Here is a 24,689-nt window from a genome sequence, read left to right as displayed (position 1 = left end):
CTACTCAGGAGGCTGAGGCAGGAGAATTGCTTGAACCCGGGAGGCGGAGGTTGCAGTGAGCCAAGATTGTGCCATTGCACTCCAGCCTGGGCAAGAGCGAAACTCTATCTCAAAAAAAAGAAAAAAAAAAGAAAGAAAAAAAGAAAGAAAGAAAGTAAATGCCAAACATATGTCAATTACTGATGAATGGAGGGAAATGATCACATTTGGCAAAATTAGTTCAAAATGAATAAATCACAGAAACTCTCCTCCCATAAGAAAATACCTAATTTGGATCTTCAGGAATAAGAACTAGAAATCCAGCAGACATTATACATGCTATAATTTAGGTATACTGCACAGAATTACACCCTATCACATTCTCAGTAAACTCCAGACATCTTAGTCTTACAGTTGAATAAATCTGCTGCCAATGTCTTCTCTTGCCTTAACAATGAAGCTAATGTGGTTTGGAAACAAATAAGAGCTATCATTGGACAGTGAGACATCTATCTAAACCAAACTTTCAGCAGAGAGATCAGTATAGATTATGATACAGACCCTAAATCACACAGGTACACACACTTTATTAGTTTCCTCTACAAGAGACAATAACATCAATCTTTAACAGGAATCTCAGTTCATTTGAGAGGCCAAATAGATCCAAATGAAGATGAAAATTAAATACTTAAATTAATCAAAAGGCACTACAATACCACCTAAAACCTACTAACTCAGCGGCAGTAGGCTAAGGAAGATCAAACTACAACACATCATCTAATGTAAATGTTAGCAATTACATAGCAGGAAGCATGTTTGCTTTCCAGAAGACTATGGTACAATGTTCATTTGGGCCCAAGAGGATATGTGGCCAGGAAAGGATCAAGATAGATGAAGGTAAAGCCAAATCGAAAGGGATAGGTACAAAGGAGACTCCAAGCTACATAGTCAAGCAGATGGCGATGGATCAGGCTTCTTCCTCCCAAGAAACATTTGCTGCACTGTGCTGCCTCCCCCCTCAACCACCCCCCACCCCCCACCCAATGTCTGCTCAAGCCGAGCTGTCTGCTCCTGCCTTACAGGATGCTCAGCTACCAGAACTAGGTTTGGGGTTGCCCAGGGCTCTTGCTATAATTTAGCATAGACCTTGGGGAGAACTGGTCACACAAGGGTTGCTTTTGTTGCTAGTTGTTCTCAACAAAGAAAACACTGAAGCATTTACATGCAAAGTAGTCTAAGCTTCTCCAATTACAGTCAAACACCCTCACAAAACATCCTCAAAAGTCTGAAATCTTGCAGCAGCTGAGCTACAGTTAAAGCTGCAAGGCTCACAGAATTATCAAGGAAGCCAGAATGAGATAATGCAGGTAGGAAGTCCCAGCAGTTAATCTCAATCCGTCTTTCCCCAATTCGGACAAGCTCTAATATACCTGATGTGGGATGTAGAAAGCTACACTGGAGCAAGTCGGGTCTTCTGCTGAATTTGTCATCAAATACCAAGGGGAAACAAGGGGTGGGGTGGATTTTATTCTCAAAAAGCCTCAGAAGTTACTCTATTATAAAGGGACATGGCTGAATAGGTAAGAAACGGATTCTCCATTGTGAGTTCTCCTGATGGCTTCTGCAAGGATCATAGAGATGTCAATCACCTAGAAAGGCAGGAAAGGAAATCAGGTTAATATCATATGGTCAGAGATGACTGGCCAATTTGCAGACACTGATGAGCAGCCAAGCAAGTGCCCTTCCTCTTAAAACTACAACACTGTGCTGTTTCCCTGTCATGAAGCTGCACTCAGCTATTCTTCATAACATTTTTTAGATAGCCACTTAGGGCTGGGCACAGTTGCTCACACCTGTTAATCCTGGCACTTTGGGAGGCCAAGGTGGGCAGATCACTTGAGGCCAGGAGTTGGAGACCAGCCTGGCCAACATGATGAAACCCCATCTCTACTAAAAATACAAAAATTAACCAAGCATGGTGGTGTACGCCTATAATCCCAGCTACTCGGGAGGCTGAGGCATGAGAATTGCTTGAACCCGGGAGGTGGAGGTTGCGGTGAGCCAAGATTGTGCCACTGCACTCCAGCCTGAGTGACAGAGCGAGACTGTCTCAAAACAACAAAACAAAACAGATAGCCACTTAGGAAAGAGTCAAAATGCTAATGGAGAAAAAACGCTGACTCTGGTTCATCAAAATGGCTGGGCATTGTGGCTCACACCTGTAATCACAGCACTTTGGGAGGCCAAGGTGGGAGGATCACTTGAACCCAGGAGTTGAGACCAGCATGGGCAACATGGTGAAACTCTGTCTCTACAATAAAACAAAAATTAGCCAGGTGTGGTGGTGGTGTATGCCTGTAGTCCCAGCTGCTTGGGAGGCTAAGGTAGGAGGATCGCTTGAGCCTGGGAGTTTGAGGCTGCAGTGAGTCAAGATCAGGCCACTGCACTCCAGCTTAGGCAACAGAGTGAGACCCTGTCTAAAAAAAAATGGTGGTGGGTTCGCATTTTAAAATCCTTATGAATAGGCTGGGCACGGTGGCTCATGCCTATAATCCCAGCACTTTGGGAGGCCGAGGTGGACGGATCACCTGAGGTCAGGAGTTCGAGACCAGCCTAAGCAACATGGAGAAACCCCATCTCTACTAAAAATACAAAATTAGTCGGGCATGGTGGCGCATGCCTGTAATCCCAGCTACTCGGGAGGCTGAGGCAGGAGACTCGCTTGAACCCAGGAGGCAGAGGTTGCAGTGAGCCGAGATCGCGCCATTGCACTCCAGCCTGGGCAACGAGAGCTCCATCACAAAAAACGCCGTCTCAAAAAAAAAAAAAAAAAAAATCACCTGTAATCTCAGCACTTTGGGAGGCTGACACAGGAGGATAGCTTGAGGCTAGGAGTTTGAGACCAGCCTGGGCAACATAGGGAGACCCCGTCTCTACACATAATATCAAAAAAATTAGCTGGGCATGGTGGTACATGCCTGTGATCCCAGCTACTTGGGAGGCTGAGACGGGATGACTGCCTGAGCCTACGAAGTTGCGGCTGTAGTGAGCTTTGATTGCGCCACTGCACTCCAGCCTGGGCAACAGAGCAAGATCCCTTCTCAAAAAGAAAAAATAAAAAGAATGACGATAATCCTCCAATTACACATATTAATTTCAAAAAGCTCATAGATTAATGTAAACATTTTTAATTAGGCAAGGCCTTGTTCTTTTAGTGCAAGAGCACTCAAACTTTAGTGTCTAACAATTACTTGGGGAATTACTTTAAAATACTGGTTCCAGGACCTCTGGTTTTATAGGTCTTAGATGGAGCAAAGGAATCTACATCATTTTAATAAGAACCTTAGGTCCAGAGCACACTGAGAAACACTAAAGTTGGCAGAAGCGTATAATTAGTTTAAAGGTTTCACGTTATATCTACAGGGGCCGATAGTTAAGAGTTGGACAAACACATACTGTAAAGTATGAACTTGAAAACTTTAATTTGCATCAGAATCACTGGGAGAGCCTGTTAAAATGTAGAATCTTAGGCTCCATCTTCCAAAGATTCTGAGGTCTAGCAATTTAAACTTTTAAACAGGTGATTTTCCCAAGGCTTGGCAGTTTGAAAAGAAAAAAAAAGGGTGGGGGGAAGAAACAGGTGATTTTTAACTTTTAGATCACAAATTCTGATGACAAGACTAAATCCTTCAGATCAAAGAAAGATATCTTCAGAATCTAGAGACCTAAACACTTAGAAAAGTCTTGTTTTGCACAAATCTCATCCTCACCTGTATTTTGGAGCAATGCTTCATCTTGTCCTCCTGAGGTATGGTATTGGTGACTACTACTGCCTCAAAGCATGCGTTGTTGATGCGAGAAATAGCCGGACCGGAGAAAATTCCATGAGTCAAGATGGCATAAACTCTGGTGGCTCCAGCTGAGAGAAGTCTAGAGGGAAAAAAAAGTTGGATTCATCTTACTTGTCATTGCAGAATTTTAGTCAGAGAGGAGTATATTAGCCTGCTTAGGCTTCTATAACAAAATACCATATGAAAAAAATAAAAAATAAAAAAAATATTATAAGGCACAGTGGGTTAGGGGAAAAAAATTTTAAGGAAAAGAAAATACCATAGAATGGGTGGCTTAAATAACAGAAACAAATTTTTCATAGTTCTGGAGGCTTAAAGTCCAAGATCAAGGTGCAGACAAAGTAGGTTTCATGCTGAGGCCTTTTCTCTTGGCTTGTAGGTGGCCACCACCTTGCTGTGTGCTCAGATGACCTCTTTGTGTGAGTGTGTGTGTGCACGAGCACGTGTGCGCATGGGGAAATGCTGGCCAGTTCTCCAGTATTCTCTTCTTGTAAGGGCATTCATCCCATTGTAAGGGCTCTGCCCTAGTGACCTCATCTAATCCTAAATATGTGCCCCTCAGGTAACTCCAAATACCATCACATTGGGGTTAGGCCTCAACATACATGAATTTGGGGAGGACACAATTCAGTCCATATCAAGAAAGAACTGCACTAAGAACTTATCTGAATGGGTCTGAATTAGTGTAGAAGGACTCTGGCACAGACTGCTGCATTCAACAAAATCTACTTCCTCTTCTTTCTGGGCACACAGCTGAACTACATTTCCCAGCCTCCCTCATATAGTTCAGTGTGGCCATGTGGCTTAATTCTGGCTGTTAAAATGTGGGCAGACACAGTGTACACCAGTTTTTGGTTGGACTTACAAAAATCTTCCAGGGGTAATCCTCTGTGTCCTTTTCCTTTTCTGGCTGGCCAAAATTGAAATGTCTTCCAAGGTAATCTTAGAAGCCCCATGTTAAAGATACAGCACCAAAGATTGAAAGAGTTCCTAACTATTGCTTAGAAAAAATGAGTCCAACAAGAACACTTGCATTGGAGTGTGCCATGGACAAAAAGGAAACTATCATGTTAGGGAGTTGATCTGTTATAGCAACTAGTATTCCCTTACTTGCACAAGGATGAAATGGGTTTTATGAATGTTTACTCCAGGATCCCAAACCAAGAATCATTCAGCACCCCAATTTTGTTTTTAGCACCTTATTATGTGCCAGGCACTGTGCAAGGCACAGATACAAGAAAGTTTAAAAAAACCCTTCTCAGGGCTGGGTGCTGTGGCTCACAGCTGAAATCCCAGCACTTTGGGAGGCTGAGGTGGGAGAACTGCTTGAGCCCAGGAGTTCAAGGACAGCCTGGGCAACATAGTGGGACTCCGTCTCTACAAAAAATAATAATAATAAATAATTACCCAGGTGTGGTGGCACGTGCCTGTAGTCCCAACTACTCAGGAATCTGAGACAGGAAGATTTCTTGAGCCTAAGATTTCAAGACTGCAGTGAGCCATAATTGTACTACTACACTCTAGCCTGGGTAACAGAGTAAGACCATGTCTCAAAATAAAAATAAAAGTAAAAATACCATTCTAAGAAACAATGCTACTCATAGTGGCTTGGATTGTAAGTAATGAGGGGCCACTTAAAATATTAAAGAGTGATGGGATCAAACCTCAGTTGCAAGAAGATTAGCAAGCGTGGATAGATGGAGTGAGGAGGTGAGAGAATGGTGTCTGGCAATGGAGAACAGAGTGGGGAGGCAGTTTAGAACAGTGCAGGCAAGAGATGACAAGTAACATAAACATTAACCTGTCACAGGATTAGAGTGAAAAAAAGAAGTAATATGAACAAAAGTAGCAGCCGGTAAAACAGTCGAGAAGTAAGACCAAGGGTTCCAGCTTAAGTAAAATATAAATACGAGCACACATGCCTGTCTGCTCAGGATTTTTACTTTAATTCATTAAAACAAAAAGCAATCGCATGTAGAATACTCAGGGTGATCAAAAAACTTTGGTAATCAGGCGATGGTTGTCTAACATTGTGAATATAGTTAATGTCATTGAACTGTACACTTAAAATAGTTAAATGGCAAATTTTGTTATATATAGCTTAGTACAACATAAATTCAAAAAAAAAAACTAAGAAAATCTGAAAAAAAAATAAGAGTACTCAACAATTTCTATGTATTATAATCTAAGCCTTGGGTGATAAAAAATCTCCCAAAGTTACTTATCCCCTCAATTTGGTTCCAAAAGGAATCAGCAGGCTGAAGACATTCAGACAGCAATTGCTAGCTTTTTCCTTCTAACTACCAGCCCCATCAATCCACACTTACTTGTCAGCTGCATGGCAGATTGTGCCACAAGTGTCAGCCATATCATCCACAAGGATGGCCACCCGATCCTTCACATCTCCCACAAGCACCATGCGGTCCACTTCATTGGCCTTCTTCCGCTCTTTGTGAATCAAGGCAAAGTCCACATTCAGCCTGTCTGCAATGGAGGTCACTCTGCAAAACAGAGGGTGTTCATATGTATGTGTGGCTTCTAAGACAAAAGAAATGGACTAAAGAGGCTGGTGCGGTGGCTCACGCCTGTAATCCCAGCACTTTGGGAGGCCGAGGTGGGTGGATCACAAGGTCAGGAGATCAAGACCATCCTGGCTAACACAGTGACACCCCATCTCTACTAAAAATACAAAAAATTAGCTGGGCATGGTGGCGGGCACCTGTACTCCCAGATACTCAGGAGGCTGAGGCAGGAGAATGGCATGAACCCGGGAGGTGGAGCTTGCAGTGAGCTGAGATAGCACCACTGTACTCCAGCCTACGCAACAAAGCGAGACTCCGTCTCAAAAAAAAAAAAAAAAAAAAAAAAAAAATGGACTAAAGAATGAGCTTGTTTTGGGGAGGAGAATACTCCATGAAACCAATAGTTCCCAGGGCTGGAAGAAAGCAAGCAACTATCATTGACTTCTCATAGGCAAATACCACAAACTGGGTTTTATAAACCAATGCCTCCATATCTCAACAGAAGCTTATGAATGTACTGATCAAACTTAGATGAGTATTCATTCTGGGTAGAGGACAGACACCCTCACCAGTCCTGGGAAGCAGTATAACGCTAAGACACGCATGTTTATTTAATGGATTGGCAGTAGAAGGAATGAGGAAAGAATTAAATAATGCCAGGAGTACACAGACTGTCCCAATTCCCATCATGGAAGACCCGTGACTGGGGATGTGTTGAGAAGAGAACCTGACTGGCAGGAGAGGAGCAGCATCCAGCCTGTTCCAATGACTGTGTCCTCATCACTTCCCTCAGTGCTGTTCACAAAACATCCATCAACTGTCACCGTCAACTGTACCTGGACACCAAGCTTGGGAGTTTCTTTTACAATTGCTAGACAGAAAGTTATACCAATTACCCAGACAAGCTGGACATCTCATCATTCGGTCCAAAGTATCTTCTAATCAAAGAGAATTCTTATTTTTCTTATTACAAGAGAAAATAAACCAGACTAGAAGGTGGGATAGAAGAAAAATTTGTCTTTTGACAAAGTACCACATAATTCAAACAAAAATCTATTCAGTGTAAATGACAGTGAGCTGCCCAGTGGCATGCCTGTCCGTGCTCCACTGTGCCATCTCTGTCATGTGTGAAGCAGCCCATGCTTGGGGATTTGTCCTGTTTTTTAATGTAGAACTGAACAAACTATAGCATTTTGTCCTGTTTCTCTTGTGACTATGGTCACATGAGTTTTTGCTGGATAAGTGAGAACCTGTGACCACATAATAAGGTTTGAACCATAATCTAGGTAACGTTTGTACCTTGATCTAAACCAACCATACCCTGTACTCTCCACTACTACTGCATAAGCACATAACATTAATGGTAACCAATTTGCTTGGAATGATTACTTATCCAAGGCAAATTCATGATCAATTAGTTCAAGTATCCCAAACCAAACATACTCAAAGGTCAACAAATTCAGTGACCAACAAAGCATCAAAAGGGCTAGAAAAAGTAACTCTCTACACCTTTTCACGAGAGAACTACTGTACAAATGAAAATCACACAGGAATCTCTACCTACTCCCCAAACCCTGCCAAGACTGAAGTGATAGACACCCAATTGGAAAATACTCCATCACTGTAAGACAATGATAATGAAAAAAACAAATCAGGTAGCAATAAGTTGTCTACTAAAGGCAGTTTTCCTATACCCACCTTTGGAAAGAAAATCCTGCCTATTTCAAATGTGACTATTTTCTAAGTCCCATAGAAAGATATGAAAATAATGACCAACAAATTAAATATGACAACTACTAGCTGTGGGGATGTTTCTTAGGCTGTCTCTAGCTTTACAGATGGTAACTAGCAATTACATGGGACTCACCAAGCCATATATCTGGCTGGATAACAGAACTCAAGTTCTCAGCTTATCGGTTCTGTTGAAGTTACTGAAATAAAAGAGGTTGTTGAGAAACAGTCATTGAAGATTTGAATGGCTTTCAGAAAGTTCTGAATTAGCTCTTCCTAATCATCTGTGTTTTGTAGCTTTTCACTCTATTTCCACAAGAAGAAGAACATGTGTCACACTTTTGAATGCATTACTAACGAGTAATCCACTAAGGAAATCAAGAGCTCTTACTCTGCACCATGTGAGCTGCAAAGCACTGTAACTGGCAATCCCTGGCAATCAGTTTGTTTAAAATGTTAAGATCTTGGCTTTAAATAAAAATATCACGCTTTACTTTCCTTCCTGCTTAATATTTTAATCCCAAGGATCAAAATGATCTAACCAACAGCATTGTAAGCGGAGTGTAAAAGCGAATTTGTCCACCAATACGTGGTTCAATAGCAGCTGCTATTCATTAGAAAACCACATTTTCTACCCTTCCCAAAAGGTTTATAGCTGTATTGCTAGCTCTGTAGTGCCAAGTTACTCATAAGTTATAGTCAAGTCCATAATATGATGATTTAGGACCCCTTTTCTGTCTTGTCTTCCAAGTAGTAACTCAGGACAGTAAAAGAGGAGAGGGTAAAACTATATTCAACCCATGTGCTAGCTACTTATATCCATTCAAAAATACTTAAAAACTGCCACTTGGATAGAAAAACATCACTTTGTGACACAACCATCTGAAAGATTTTCCCAGTACATTGGGAACAATACTAATTTCAACCATACCTCTTAGCTCCACCAGCATCAGGTGAGACAATAGTGCAGTTCCTCCACTCAGAGATATTCTCCCTTATCCACTTTAGGACAGCCGGCTCTGCATACAAATTGTCTACTGGGATATCAAAAAAGCCCTGTAGAAAGAAGCTGGATCAGTTTTGCTTCACTTTACTTCTCTTCCATTTATAAGTGGCAAACACAAAGTAGTAACTCGCTCAGGGAATGTCTTACTGCAACATTCAAACCGATGGGAAGGCAGGTCCAGTGTGGTAGATTATAAAAGCCTCCCTGAATCTGGGCTATGTGAGAGATCCCAGCCAAGATCAACAAAGTCAGCCCTTAGTCAACCCACAACTGAACATAGGAACGTAAGTGAGCCTTTGTAAAGAATGGCTAAGTCCAGAAAAAACCATTAAGAACTGCCAAGTCAACATGCAGACTCAGTGAATTAGTAAATACTGCTTTATGCCACTAAATGTTGGACTGATTCGTTAAGGAGTAAAAGCTAATGGATAAACCAGTTAGAGATGCTATGGTATATAAACTTAATGGAAGCTACTTATAATAAATGGTCACAATGAATAATTAGAAATCAGGAGAGCTGTGTTCTAATTCCAGGTGATACAAATTAGTTGTATTTCTCAATTAAGTCATTCCTTTTCATAAAAGGAATACAGTCCCTATCCAATGTACCTCATTGAATTCCCATAAGCTTGAAATGATGATTTGAAAAATATCTTTGAAAAAATATAAAATAAAGGTGGTATTCCACCCCCCTTACTTTGGGTTTATGCTGGAAAGCAGGCTCCAATATCTGTGGCTCTAAATTTAAGACCATGAGGCCAGGCACAGTGGCTCATGCCTGTAATCACAGCACTTTGGGAGGCTGTGGTGGGCAGATCACTTGAGGTCAGGAGTTCGAGACCAGCCTGGCCAACATGGTGAAACCTCATCTCTACTAAAAGTACAAAAAAGTTAGCTGGGCCTGGTGTCGGGTGCCTGTAATCCCAGCTACCTGGGAGGCTGAGGCAGGAGAACCACTTGAACCGAGGAGGCAGAGGTTGCAGTGAGCCAAGATGATGCCACTGCACTCCATGAATATTAAAGGGGAATAAGAATGATAATAATTAACAATAACAGCTCCTATCTATGAGTACCTGTCATGGGCCAGGCATTATAATATGAATTTAATGTTTTATACTCACAATAATGAAAAAGTATATGTTCAGAGAAATTAAGTAACCTTCCCAAGCTTACAAAGCTAGTAAATACCAGAGCCTTTATTCAAAGTAGTTCTGATCCCAAAGCCTATGCTCTTGCCATAAAACTAGACTGCCTCCCTATCTAACCACCTGAAATGACTAAGATCATGAAGTATGCTTAAGGTGAACACATTTAAAATGTTGTTAACATCTAGTTTATTTCAGATGTACTTGGGCATAATTTTTGGCTTCTCTGTGGTCTTCACCATCATCAGTCTTTTCCTCCCACCTTTCAAACACCAATATTTAGCTTCCACTGATACCTGAATTTGAGAAGCATGTAGGTCCATGGTGATAATATGATCTGCACCTGCTACAGATAGCATATTTGCAACAAGCTTGGCTGAGATTGGTGCCCGGCTCTAAATGGAGGGGAGGAAAGAAAAGAAAAACCAAAAAGCCAATTTGAAAAACAATTCATTTGCTCAAGAAAGTATTTATTGTGTACCTACTATGTTAAAGGCACTATGGTACCCAGAAATTCATAGAAGGAGACATGGCCATTGACTTTAAGTGGATCATAATTCAGAACAAATATTAAGTGGAACATCACTTTTCCAAATCAGGATACACTTATCAATAAAGAAAATACCTTCCTAACTTTTATTTTCTTAATTTAATATACACATTTTCATCCTATTCAAGTGTTTCCAATGCTCAATTATTCAAACTAGGCAGACTTTAAAAAATAATTTTATTAAAATCTCTTTCAACACATACATATGTAAACCTTTAACACCTAACATGTCAGGGTTTGAAGATACATCACAGAATAGATATTATAGTTTCCTTTGTAAATTACATCACTACTTACTCATCTGGTGGTCAACTTTCCAACAACTATGAACTCCTCAAATAAAACATACTTGCCGCACTGTAAAATAGCAAAGTCCATGCCCTTTACTTTTTTTTTTTTTTGTAGAGACAGTTGTACTCTATCGCCCAGGCTGGAGTGCAATGGCATCATCTCAGCTCACTGCAACCTCCGCCTCCCGGGTTCAAACAATTCTCCTGCCTCTGCCTCCCAAGTAGCTGGGACTACAGGCGCACAGCGCCACGCCCGGCTAATTTCTTTTGTATTTTAGTAGAGACGGGATTTCACAGTGTTGCCCATGCTGGTCTTGAAACTCCTGAGCTCAGGCACTCCTCCTGCCTCGGCCTCCCAAAGTGCTAGGATTACAGGCATGAGCCACTGCGCCCGGCCCATGCCCTTTACTTTATACTCTGTTGGAATAAAAATATCTGACCTTCTTCGAGGCATTGTATGTAAAATTGGGCATTAATTACAATAGACTTGCAAAGTTTTATGTATATGCCTTATCCTCTAATATACCAGATAAAGTAAGATATATATATAGTTTATCTATCTATCTATCTATCTATCTATCTATCTATCTATCTATCTGTCTATCAGATCAAGTATTCATGTAACAGACTTCAAGTTTTATGAAGAGGTCACAACTAGGATCCCAATCTTACACTTTGAAAGGATCTACCATAATTTTAAAGTATACTCCAGTACTCCAGAGGAGTTGGTGCTTAGTCTTACTGATACAATTAAAAATACCAGTGAGCTAACTGAAAGTTATATATGTATCACTGTAATAAAACACAGACTACAAATGTGTTGCTTTATACAAACCAATTATATTTCTATTGTTTTGAAGATAGGGTAATACCTAAGAAAAGGTGATTTTTAAAATTCCCCCTAAATATATATTTGATAATTTTGGAATTTATTTGTGATCTGGGGCAAGTGCTCCTGCTTCCTCTGCTCAAAAAATAAGATTCTGCTCCAGGCCGGGTGCAGGGGCTCAAGCCTGTAATCCCAGCACTTTGGGAGGCCGAGACGGGCGGATCACGAGGTCAGGAGATCGAGACCATCCTGGCTGACACGGTGAAACCCCGTCTCTACTAAAAAATACAAAAAAACTAGCCGGGCGAGGTGGCGGGCGCCTGTAGTCCCAGCTACTCGGGAGGCTGAGGCAGGAGAATGGCGTGAACCCGGGAGGCGGAGCTTGCAGTGAGCCAAGATCACGCCACTGGACTCCAGCCTGGGCGGCAGAGTGAGACTCTGTCTCAAAAAAAAAAAAAAAAAAAAAAAAAAAAAGATTCTGCTCCTACCTTATCTTTCTTATCCTGCCGGGCATAAGGGAAGCATGGGATGACTGCAGTAACCCGGCTGGCTGAAGCAATCTTGCAGGCATTAATCATGATCAAAAGCTCCATTAAATTGTCATTGATTTCACCACAACCACTCTGAACGATGTAGACATCCTCTCCACGTACACTTTCACCAATTTCCACACTACAATGAGGAAAGAAGGACAACATGAAATAGATTTTAAACCACTGTATTGTCAGACCTCCATATCCATAGGGTCCACATCTATGGATTCAACCAAGTGTGGATTCAAAATATTTGGAAAAAAAATTGCACCTGTATTGAACATGTACAGATTTTTTGTCACTATTTTCTAAATACAGTATAACAAGTATTTACATAGTATTTATATTGTATTAAGTATTATAAGTAATCTAGAGATGATTTAAAGTATATGGCGGGGCTGGGCACAGTGGCTCATGCCTATAATCCCAGCACTTTGGGAGGCCAAGGTAGGTGGATCACTTGAAGTCAGGAGTTCGAGACCAGCCTGGCCAACATGGCAAAACCATGTATCTCTACTAAAAAAAACAAAAATTAGCCGGGCATGGTGGCAGGTGCCTGTAGTCCCAGCTACTCGGGAGGCTGAGGAATGAGAATCGCTGGAACTCAGGAGGCAGAGGTTGCAGTGAGCTGAGATCATACCACTGCACTCCAGCTTGGGTGACAGAGTGAGACTCTATGTCTAAAATAAAATAAAATAAAATAAAATAAAATAAAATGAAACAAAATAAAATAAAATATATGGGAGGGCCTGGCATCATGGCTCAGCACTTTGGGGAGGGCGGGACAGGGTAAAAGGAGGATCATTTGAGCCCAGGAGTTCGAAACCAGCCTGGGCAATACAGTGAGACCCCATCTCTACAAAAAATAAATAAATAAAAATAAAGTATAAGGGAACATGTGCATAGATTATTTCATACGGCCAGGCGCGATGGCTCATACCTATAATCCCAGCACTTTGGGAGGCTGAGGTGGGTGGATCACCTGAGGTCAGGAGTTCAAGACCAGCCTGGTCAACATGGTGAAACCCCATTTCTACTAAAAATACAAAAATCAGTCCGGGTGTGGTGGGTCACACCTGTAATCCCAGCACTTTAGGAGGCCAAGACGGGTGGATCACCTGAGGTCAGGAGTTTAAGACCAGCCTGGCCAACATAGTGAAACCCCGTCTATACTAAAAGCATAAAAATTAGCTGTGCATGGTGGCACGTGCCTATAGTCCCAGCTACCAGGGAGGCTGAGACAGGAGAATCACTTGAACCCGGGAGGCAGAGGTTGTGGTGAGCCGAGATCACGCCACTGCACTCCAGCCTGGGCAATAGAGTGAGACTCCGTCTCAAAAAAAAAAAAAAAAAAAAAAAAAAATTAGCTGGGTGTGGTGGCAGGTGCCTGTAGTCCCAGCTACTCAGGAGGCTGAGGCAGGAAAACTGCTTGAACCCAGGAGGCGAAGGTATATATATTACACTATTTCATATCTGCAGATTTGGTCTTGGGACCAATCCCCTGTGGATACTGAGGGAAGACTTTACTATACTTCAATAGAAAATAAGGTATAAGAAGAACAGCTTCCCTACTAGTATGCTGTGAATAGTTACAGCTACATGTGGATATTGATCACCCAGGCTTCAGGAGATCCTCTGAAGGAGCCTCTATACCAGAAGCAGTTCACTGCCTTAGTTTACTCCAGTGTACTATACAAATGTTATCATTTTCTATGGTAATATTTTCTACTGTTACCATGTGACATACATGAAAAAGATTCATGAAATGGTTGGCACATGTTAGTCTAAAGTACTTACAAATAACTGGACCACAATTTTAGCAGGTGGCCTGTATCTCATTTCATATAGGTACATGTGATGTATATAAAATTTGATGCATCACCTGTTACTGTTACAGAGTCCACAAAAAGCCAAAAAAAAAAAAAAAACAGTAGAAATATCATAAGGAGTGAATCACTACCGTTCTATAATAACACTTTAACAGAAGACAGTACCACCTCTACCGTATTGGCAATTTACCCAGTAAATACTAAATGTTCATATGCTCATCACTGTACTAGGTGCTAGGGAAACAATGGTGAATAAAATGTGGTCCTTGCCGTCATTCTGTGTTAACTGTACTCTGGTTCAATTACTAAGTAACTCTATAGGGATTTACTCTAAGTATGAAGTAGGGCTATATTTTACCACAAAAGTTTCAATACCCATATTTGGGTCTCTACCAAGAAAAACCTATCATCTAGAAAAAAAAATCACCTCTTCCTGTTCACCAGGTTTGAAAAAAAAGAAAATAATTTAAAAAATTTTAAAAATCACTTTAGTGATACCTCAAACAACACTATATTCCCAATTAATCCTCTAGGTGAGGTAGGGGAGTATGTGTGTATATAGACAAGTAGATCAGAATGGCTGACAATACCTACTGAACAAGAGAAAAACTTCAGTTCAAATCAAAAGGCAATAGAGTTATTAAATAAAAGATCTGCCAGGCGCGGTGGCTCACGCCTGTAATCCCAGCACTTTGGGAGGCTGAGAAGGGTGGATCACGAGGTCAGGAGATCGAGACCATTCTGGCTAACACGGTGAAACCCCGTCTCTACTAAAAATACAAAAAATTAGCCAGGCGCGGTGGCGGGCGCCTGTAGTCCCAGCTACTCGGGAGGCTGAGGCAGGAGAATGGCGTGAACCCGGGAGGCGGAGCTTGCAGTGAGCCGAGATCGCACCACTGCACTCCAGCCTGGGAGACAGAGCGAGACTCCATCTCAAAAAAAATAATAATAATAATAAAAAAATAAAAGATCCATACTTCTATCTCACTCTAAGCACTATCTTCTGTGTGGCTTCAGGAACCACCTACTGTCCTATTTCTGTCACGATCACTTTTACCCACCCTTCTCTCCCCAAACAAAACATCAAGGAGAATTCCAAAAGGGACTTATATGAAAACTGGCAGAGGCAATTCTATTGCCAGAAGAAGCTGACGTAGGAGATAATTATTTATTTATTCCTTTCTAACCCAAGATGAAAGGGAGCTGGGAGTGGTGGCACACGCCTGTAATCCCAGCTGCTCAGGAGGCTGAAGCAGGAGGATTGCTTGAGCCCAGGAGTTCAAGTCTAGCCTGGACAACACAGGAAGACCCTCATCTCAAAAGCAAGAAAAGACAAATGGGGTTAGTTTATATTGTAAAGCAAGAAAAATAAAAGCAAGTGAAAAAAAAAAAATCAAACTAGAAACCCATTAAAAACAGGGAAGCTGAGATTCCTGGCAGCCAGAACAAAAAAGAAAATGCACTAGTTCAGGATAAACCTTTTTTAAGACTGGACGCAGTAGCTCATGCCTGTAATCCCAGCACTTTGGGAGGCCAAGGCAGGCAGACTGCCTGAGCTCCCAATTTCAAGACCAACCTTGGCAACATGGCAAAACCCTGTCTCTACCAAAACACACAAAAATTAGGCGTGGGGATGTGCATCTGTAGTCCCAGCTACTCGGGGGACTGAGCTACTGAGGCAGGAGAATTGCTTGAACCTGGGAGGTGGAGGTTACAGTATGCGAAGATGAAGCCACTGCACTCCAGCCTGGGTGACAGAGCGGGACTCCGTCTCAAACAAAACAAAAAAAACAGGCAGTGGTCATTTCAAGGGACTTTTGGGACTTTTTCAGGTCTTATTTTTTTTGAGACAGAGTCTCGCTCTGTTGCCAGGTTGGAGTGCAGTGGCACGATCTTGGCTCACTGCAACCTCCACCTCCTGGGTTCAAGTGATTCTCCTGCCTCAGCCTCCTGAGTAGCTGGGACTACAGGCGCACGCCACCGCACCCAGCTAATTTTTTGTATTTTCAGTAGAGACGGGGTTTCACCATGTTGGCCAGGATGGTCTCGATCTCTTGACCTCGTGATCTGCCTGCCTTGGCCTCCCAAAGTGCTGGGATTACAGGTGTAAACCACCGTGCCTGGCCCAGATCTTTCTTTACTACTAGCTCTGCCCTTTGAGAGATGTCAAGCTGAAAGAATCACTTTTATGTTTTATGTTGAACAACTCTGTGGTTGGGAGGCAGACACAGGAGGATCACTTGAGCCCAAGAGTTTGAGGCCAGCCTGGGCAACATAAAGAGACCTCCTCTCTACAAAACAACTTAAAAATTAGTCAGGCATGGTGGCAAGTGCCTGTGATTGCAGCTACTGGGGAGACTGAGGTGAGAGGATTGCTTCAGCCCAGGAGTTAGGAGCCATGATAATGCCACTGTATTCCAGCCTGGGTGATAGAGTGAGAACCTGTCTCAAAAAAAAAAAAAAAAAAAAAAAACCTCAGAAAATTTTAATCCTGCTCGCATTCATTCTCCATATACCAGCTCCTTGACCAAAATATCCATTTCCCTGGAGGAAAATAAAAGTCAGGCAGGCATACTGATTTCTAAACATGTATCAGAAGCTTATGGCTCTTGTTTCAGTCAAGAACACAGAATACCATCTGTGCTTCAGACATTCACTTGCCAGAGTCAGGATGTTTGATTAAAAGTTGGAGAAGAAATGAACAAACGTAGTTTGACAATTGATATTAGACAGTATAAGGGACAAGCTATTCCGCTATGTTTTTAAACCTTTATCATTATCAAGTAAGACCAGAAAACAACATTCTTAGACCACAGCGGCTTATCTCCCTTTACAAATGCCTCAACTATCAGTCAATATAAAAAATACCCACAAAATTGCTATATTGTGCATGATGTTACTCGATATCACTATTTAGAGGTCTCACCCATAAAATTCTTAGGATTTTGTGCCTGGAAATTTCTAAATAACTTTATGAAAATAAAAACCACATAATCCATTGCATATGCCTTTAACCCTCTGGCTGTCAGGAAGCCAAGGGATACAATTTAAAAAAAGTAACACTAGGAGGGGCAGGGTAGCTCATGCCTGTAATTCCAGCACTTTGGGAGGCGGAGACGGGCAGATCACCTGAGGTCAGGAGATCGAGACCATCCTGGTTAACACGACCATCCTGGTTAACACGGTGAAACCCCGTCTCTACTTAAAAAAAAAAAAAAAAAAAAAAAAAAATTTGCCGGGCGTGGTGGCGGGCACCTGTAGTCTCAGCTACTTGGGAGGCTGAGGCAGGAGAATGGCGTGAACCCAAGAGGCAGGGCTTGCAGTGAGCCAAGATCGCGCCACTGCACTCCAGCCTGGGAGACGCTCCAGACTCCGTCTCAAATAAATAAATAAATAAATAAAATAAAAAGTAACACTAAACTTTAGTAATTGTTTTATGCCAAATTGCTGCCACAATTACTGTAGTCCATGGTTCTGTAAGGCTTCTGATACCTACCTTAACAAACAGTTTGTACTTGTGATTATCAAACATACTTCAAATCCTTTCTTGAAAGCAGGTGAGATATTATTTAAAAATTAAATTATCACTGCTAATTAAAACATCAAAGGGCATCTAATATATAGCTTTAGTAGAGATTATTATTTTATTTATTTATTGATTTTTTTGAGACGGAATCTCACTCTGTCACCCAGGCTGGAGTGCAATGGTGTGATCTCTGCTCACTGCAACCTCTGCCTCCCGGGTTCAAGCGATTCTCCTGCCTCAGTCTCCCAAGTAGCTGGGACTACAGGTGTGTGCCACCACACCCGGCTAAGTTTTGTATTTTTAGTAGAGACAGGGTTTCGCCACATTGGCCAGGCTGGTCTCAAACTCCTGACCTCAGGTGATCCGCCTGCCTCGGCCTACCAAAGTGCTGGAATTGCAGGTGTGAGCCGCCGCACCCAGACAAGGTGATTATTTTTAAAATATACATATTCTAACATCACATAAGGCTTGAATAATATTTTTTTATAAATCACCTATCAAACAAAAAATATAAAATAAATAAAAATCACTTATCAGCTCACCACCCAACACAATCGCTAGTACCATTTTTGTTATTATATCACTTAATAATCAACCAACAGCTCAGCTATTTCTCAAAGCCAAACTTTTTAAAATTAAAAGCTACCTTCCGCATAGAAGGATACTTGTTATAAGGCATGTATCTAATAACTTGAAAAGGTTATTTAACTGTTTAAAAAATGTGGTGCTTTTGAAAAGATCTTACAAAAACAAAACAAAAATAGAGAAGCTTAGAAAGAAAATACATAAATAAAATAAGGTGGTGCAAGTAAACTACGTGATACTGCCTTGTTTTACTGTGTATAATTCTAATTTCACTTATTAAGACCAATCTTTCCCTATAGTAGCACTATAACATACAGACTTTGTTTGACAAAGTCTTAAAGAGTCCATGAATTGCACTCCGATTATACAGCTTGGTTCAAGAAGTCCTCTAAAAATCTTAACCTTATTCTTATGGTTTCTTGTAAGTTATGGCAGTGATTGAGAAGAACACTTGTGCCTAAAACCTGTTTGGTCCTAACATAATCTATTAAGTGGAAAACCCTAGTTCAGCAATTTAGAGAGTAATACTCCTTGTTCTCTCCCTCTAGTTAATGGAGTGTTCTCCAAATGGCTTTGGGCCAATCATTCTCTCAGCTGTTTTGGTGAGGCCAGAAGACTGGCTATGTCTGTCCAATAAGTGAGAAAACTAGCTTCTCTTTTCCCTTTCCTTTAAGGTCAGGCATAAGTGTATCCAATTGACATGGAATGTCAAGAAACACCCAAAGTGAATCTACAAGGTGGATAGTATTCTTAAGAAAATCTGAAGAATTTAGATTATGGAGATACTGGCAAGTGCAAAATACATGGGATGAACTAACCACAACCAGAAAATACAGCTCTCAGGAAAACCCCAGGCAACCAAAGTTCAAGTCTTCCTCCTCTCAGCTAGTACAGAATAACCAAATAAACCAAAGTTATTTACAAATATTGAAGAAAATAGAGTCAAAATTTTAGAATATCTAAAAGTTTTTTTTAAAGCCAGGTGAGAGATCTTGTCAGCAACAATTTAAAAGAACAATAATACCCAGAGCTGGGCAAGTTACTCTGCATCTTACTGTAGTTCCCTTCTCTGTAAAATAGGGATAGTAAGAGTTATTCCTCATAACAGTTTTAAGGGGATTAAACACAATGTATACTAAATGCTTAGCAGGGAAACTAGCACATGTTAGGCATTCACTATACATTAAATATTATGGCTGGGTGCGGTAGCTCATGCCTATAATCCCAGCACTTTGGGAGGCCGAGGTAGGGGAATCACCTGAGGTCAGGAGTTTGAAACCAGCCTGGCCAACATGGTGAAACCCCGTCTCTACTAAAACTACAAAATATTAGCCGGGTGTGGTGGCGCATGCCTGTAATTCCAGCTATTCAGGAGGCTGAGGCAGAAGAACTGCTTGAACCTGAGTGGCAGAGGTTGCAGTGAGCTGAGATCGCACCACTGCACTCCTGGTCAACAAGAGTGAAACTCATCTCAAAAAATAAATACATAAATATTGTTAATATTGTATTATTGCTGACGAGACACATTGGTTCAACTTTTCTGGGGAGTAATCTGGCAATAGGTATCAAAAGCCTGAAAAATGGTATCTACCCTTTAACCTAATAATTACCTTCCTAGGGATTTATTTTAAGGAAATAATCAGAAATGGTCAAAGATTTATGTTCATGGATTTTCATATAAAAGCATTAGATCAAAAACTAGAAATGTCCAGTAAGAATTTGGTTATATAAGCTGGGTGCGGTGGCTCACGCCTGTAATCCCAGCACTTTGGGAGGCCGAGGCGGGCGGATCACGAGGTCAGGAGTTCAAGACCAGCCTGGCCAATATAGTGAAACCCTGTTTCTACTAAAAATACGAAAAATTAGACGGGCATGGTGGCAGGTGCCTGTAATCCCAGGTACTCGTTGGGGCTGAGGCAGGAGAACTGCTTGAACCTGGGAGGCAGAGGTTGCAGTGACCCCCGAGATCACGCCATTGCACTCCAGCCCGGGTGACAGTGCGAGACTCCGTCTCAAAAAAAAAAAAAAAGAATTTGGTTATATAAAACTATGGCATAATCATAAGGTAAGACTATATAGCTATTTAAAATAACATAAACTAGCCCACCTCAGTGGTACGTGCCTCTATTCTCAACTACTTGAGAGGCAGAGGCAGGCAGATCACTTGAGCCTGGGAGTTTGCGCATGCAGTGTGCTATGATTGTGCCTATGAGTAGCTATTGGACTCCAGCCTGGGCAACATAGTGAGACCTCATCTCTAAAAAATAAATTAAAATATTTAATAATAAAAAAAAGAAAATCATATATACTAAGTATTAAAGGGAGAAACTGTTCAAAATATATTAAGTGAAGAGAGCTATAAATGTATTAAACATTCTTGAAAAAGTGTATCTTACACAAATATCTGGGGAGTCAGAAATGATAATGTGACATTTATGTCAGGTGGTGAAATTAAGAGGCATATCTTCTCCCTTCTGTGTTCTACATTTTCCACATTTTCTGCAATACCATCACCACCCCTTCTTGTCAACATTTATTGTTATACTTATGTTTTGGACAAGATCCTAAGAACTTTACTCCTAGCTCATTCAATCCTCATAATAACTGTATGGGTAGGTACTACTTTACAGATTACTGGGGCAAAGAAAGGTTAAGGATTCAGATCCAAGTTTTCTGATTTCAGCACTTTTAACACCCACCCCCTCTGTGTGTGTGTGTGTGTGTTTCCTAAATAACCGGACAGCCAAGGATGATCCTTATGTTAGAAGAAAAGCTACTCTGCTCAAGAAAGCATCAACTAAGAGTCACCTGGGGGAGCAGTTATAGGAAGCAGTTACCATTTCTTCAGTGTAGGAAAAACAAAGATGGGGGGAACTCCATAAAAAAAAAAATTGTGATTATGTTCAATGAAGATTTCAGAATATCTAGGAACCAAGAAGTTAATGATAAAGCCAAAAACAAGGAAATCTAACCGGTCAGCAATTATCCATGTTGGACTTAATAGAAATCAATCAGTCAAAAACTAAGTTGTCCTCCCCCTCTCCTCTCCCAATATATCTTCAGGTTCTGGGGCACTGCATTATGCAGAGGGCAGAAGGATTAACACAAGGAGAAAATAAAGCTTTCAAGCCTTCACATTTTTCCTAGACACATAGGAAAAGGATTAAATATCCACAGGGGCCAAAGAAAACCTCTAAATGAAAAACATTATTGTCCCCTAACTATATTGCCAATCACAAAGTCTAGTCCTGTTTTGTATTCTTTATTAAGGCCCATGAGCCATAATGGTTTGGAAAAATCTAAAGACAGCAGTTTGTAAGCCTCTGTTGACTAAGGTATTGCCTGGTTACAGATGGCAATGTTTACACTATCATTTGCATCACAATCAGTAGCACAATAATTCGGGAAGAAGCTGTCCATTATCGATGACATTACTTTATCAGCTGGGTCTAAAAGAGATAAGGGGAGTTACACTTGGAAATCAGTACAAAGAAAGCAAAAAAGTCAGCAAAAGCATTTAGGAAAAAAATATTCGAAATATTCTTATCCGATTATTAGGTGAAAACTTTCCCCTTAACAGATCTGTAAGATTGTGGGCAGAGCCCTGATTTAATCGATAGGGTAACAACAAAATACAAATTATACCTATCAGAAACTAAAGATCCCACACTTAGGTGGAGGGGGCACTGAAATAATCAGGTAACCAAGTTATCTCTAAAACAGTCCCATGGTGCCGGTAGAGGGTGTAAGTCAGGGAAGGAAGCAAGTTTTACTGGCAAGGCAATGGAAAAAATGCAAGATGCAATGCACTGTCCAATCCTGGTCTTCCACTACATTAGCTGTCCTCAATTATCTTTAACATTCAGGTATAAAATTGCTTCCTAAATTCCCTACACAGAGCTTAAGAAGTAGCCAAGTTCAGGATGGACTCGGTTACTGAAAAATACGCTTTTGCATTATCTGTACCACTAGCTGCACTGGGGAAGGTCAAAGATTCCAGAATTGAGGTTTCCAAGATTTTCTGGATGGCTCAAGCTGAGATGCTGGCTATCAAGGATGCAGAGTCAACGCATCACTTTAACCAATCAAGTATATTTATGGCTCCGATTACTCAGGTGGATGATTCATAAGATGAGAAAAGCCAACGCTTGCTGATCTAAGGGAAGTCGTAATAATTTTGGCGCCTGCAGTACATAATGTCAGTTTCTCTCAACACCAAGCCGAACAGACCAACACCATTTCGAATTAAAAAGCTGCTTCTTGGACTCTAGGAGAAGAAAGACCAGGAGAGCTCAGTACGCAGGTAGGCTCTCTAAATGCAAGCTAGTCCAAGAGCTGAAGCAACCCTGTCCAGCCTGGGTGGCTCAACAGCAAAGCCAAGCCACGTGTCCCTACCGCCCTGCCTAAGCGTCGATCCCCTCTCGTCGCTCTATGCAGCCACTATCTATTGGGTCCCCCAGCCCTTGCCCTCAAATGCAGAAGCTTCGCCTCACGCTCCATCTTTTGACTCCACCCCACGGCATGGTAAGAATGAACGTGACCCTCGCGCGAGAGGTAAAATAACGGAAACAGCCCGTGGGGTACGCTAGTCACAGAGCTGCACCCTCTCCCTCCTCCCCCAGTCTGAGTTCAAGCGGCGACCCCATCCCTCCTGTCCTCCGCCGCCTGTGCAGGTGAGGTCTAGTAGGGGTCCCAACTTGGTCCTTACCAGGTCTCCTGGTTGCTGAATTTCTTCGTCACCACCTTACCTAGCTCCAGGCCCAGGCGGTCAGCAATTTTCTGAGATAAATCCTGGTGGGAGCTGCCGCTGAAGATTTTGATATTCGGCATCCTGGCCAACTACCCCAAGCACTCCGCTAAGCGATCACGGATGCTGCAGAGACGGGAACCGAAGTCGGCCAGAGACTCAATACTAAACGCTTTGCGTTGCTACTCCGCCATCTTACATTCCCGCCCGGCGCGCGGCTCTAAATTACCCAGAGCGGCGGAGGTGGGGTCAGCAGCGAAGTCCACACCCAGCTGGCAACGATTAGCTAAGAGGGAGCGAAGGGCGGGGTTTGGTCCTCACTGTAGCTCTGCCTCCTTCTGATTCTCTCAGGTATTGGCTGAAGAGCATGAACGGGGACGAGTCTAACCCATAGCCCGGCCCCTTGTAGCTAGGCGGTCGGGCACAGGAGACGTTGGACTAGGGGTGGAGGGATGCTCGTGACGTCTGGGGCCAGATCGTTCCCGCTAGCGGGAAATCAATCATGCCTGCTTCTTTATTTCCCCTCCCTCAGCTCAGGAAAGTAAGTCTGGCTCTGGTTTAGAGTTTCCTTTAAGAAAATCTGTTTATCAGGATGACAGCCACGAGTTTGCATGTTTCTGAACACATTTTTTATCTCTTTATAAGGATAGGGCTGAATTAAAACGTTTTTACATCACAGACGTGCATGCAAAGAGTTTGCTTGCCCATTGTAATTGCAGTGTCGCCTTTGCCTGCAAGACAGTTTCCAAGGGGGAAGTGACTGAAGGCATGCCACCTGAATCATCCAAGAGACACTGCAAGAGAAAGTTGTTTTGTTTCTAGTGCTGGAACCAAGTATGTTGAGACAAGTGAAGGAGGATGGATTTTCCAAACTATCTGGACAATAAAGATCTAACTTTTATAGCCCTTGGAAAGGAAATACAGTGTTCTATGGGACTTCAGATAAAGAGCCCTGAAGGGACTGAAAAAAACCTGGGTTTTAGTCCTGTCTGCCTCATGTAAGCCTCAATGTCATCATCTACATGTTGCTAATGTGGACTTTTACACCATGTTTTATTATTTTTATAGTGATACTTGTTAATTGGACCTAAGTGAGCCTTTATTCTTGCACCACGTTTCCATTAAGCATATTTCAAGCATGGGTTAGGAGAAGATAAAAATCATACAATTCTGGAATCAAAAGTGACCATTGTGCTCAAAACTACCAAATGTAAAAATAGAAGGGACCTCAGAGATCATATAGTCATTTTACATATGATAAAACTGAGATGGAGGTGGGAGAGGGATTTATCTAAGTGGCAAAGGCAGAAAATACTCAAAGCAGCATCCTATCTTTGTCTTACCGCTATTTTCAGCAGTGTCCATGGAGGACTTCTCCTGACCTTTTGTTGCACGTTTACAAGCTCAGAAATTTAATGTAAGCCCATGTATGTAGGAATACTCAGAGAACGAAGTAAACTGCAAGGTAGAATATTAGTAGTCTTCCATCATAGGCCATTCATCAAATATTTACTGAGTGTTCTATTGCATACAAGGCAGTGTGCTAGGCATTGAGGGGACTACAAA

The 24,689-nt window shown here is 41.7% G+C and overlaps 1 protein-coding gene across 3 annotated transcripts; it reads right to left on the bottom strand.

Moving 5' to 3' along the window:
• Positions 1 to 546: 546 nt before the first annotated feature.
• PRPS1 (phosphoribosyl pyrophosphate synthetase 1) lies at positions 547 to 23,345 on the bottom strand. 3 transcript variants are annotated; one of them, XM_015127930.3, is made up of 7 exons: positions 23,125 to 23,345; positions 12,392 to 12,575; positions 10,531 to 10,629; positions 9,015 to 9,139; positions 6,158 to 6,331; positions 3,750 to 3,909; positions 547 to 1,628 (listed from the first exon to the last, which is right to left on the bottom strand). In XM_015127930.3, exons 2-7 carry the CDS (start codon positions 12,494 to 12,496, stop codon positions 1,536 to 1,538), a joined length of 756 nt encoding a protein of 251 aa, XP_014983416.1. In that variant the 5' UTR covers positions 12,497 to 12,575; positions 23,125 to 23,345; the 3' UTR covers positions 547 to 1,535.
• Positions 23,346 to 24,689: the final 1,344 nt, after the last annotated feature.

Source organism: Macaca mulatta, chromosome X, assembly GCF_049350105.2.
Source record: "Macaca mulatta isolate MMU2019108-1 chromosome X, T2T-MMU8v2.0, whole genome shotgun sequence".
Lineage (NCBI taxonomy): Eukaryota > Metazoa > Chordata > Mammalia > Primates > Cercopithecidae > Macaca > Macaca mulatta.
Note: the sequence above shows the minus strand (reverse complement) of the source record. Positions and strands in the feature narration are given on the sequence as shown.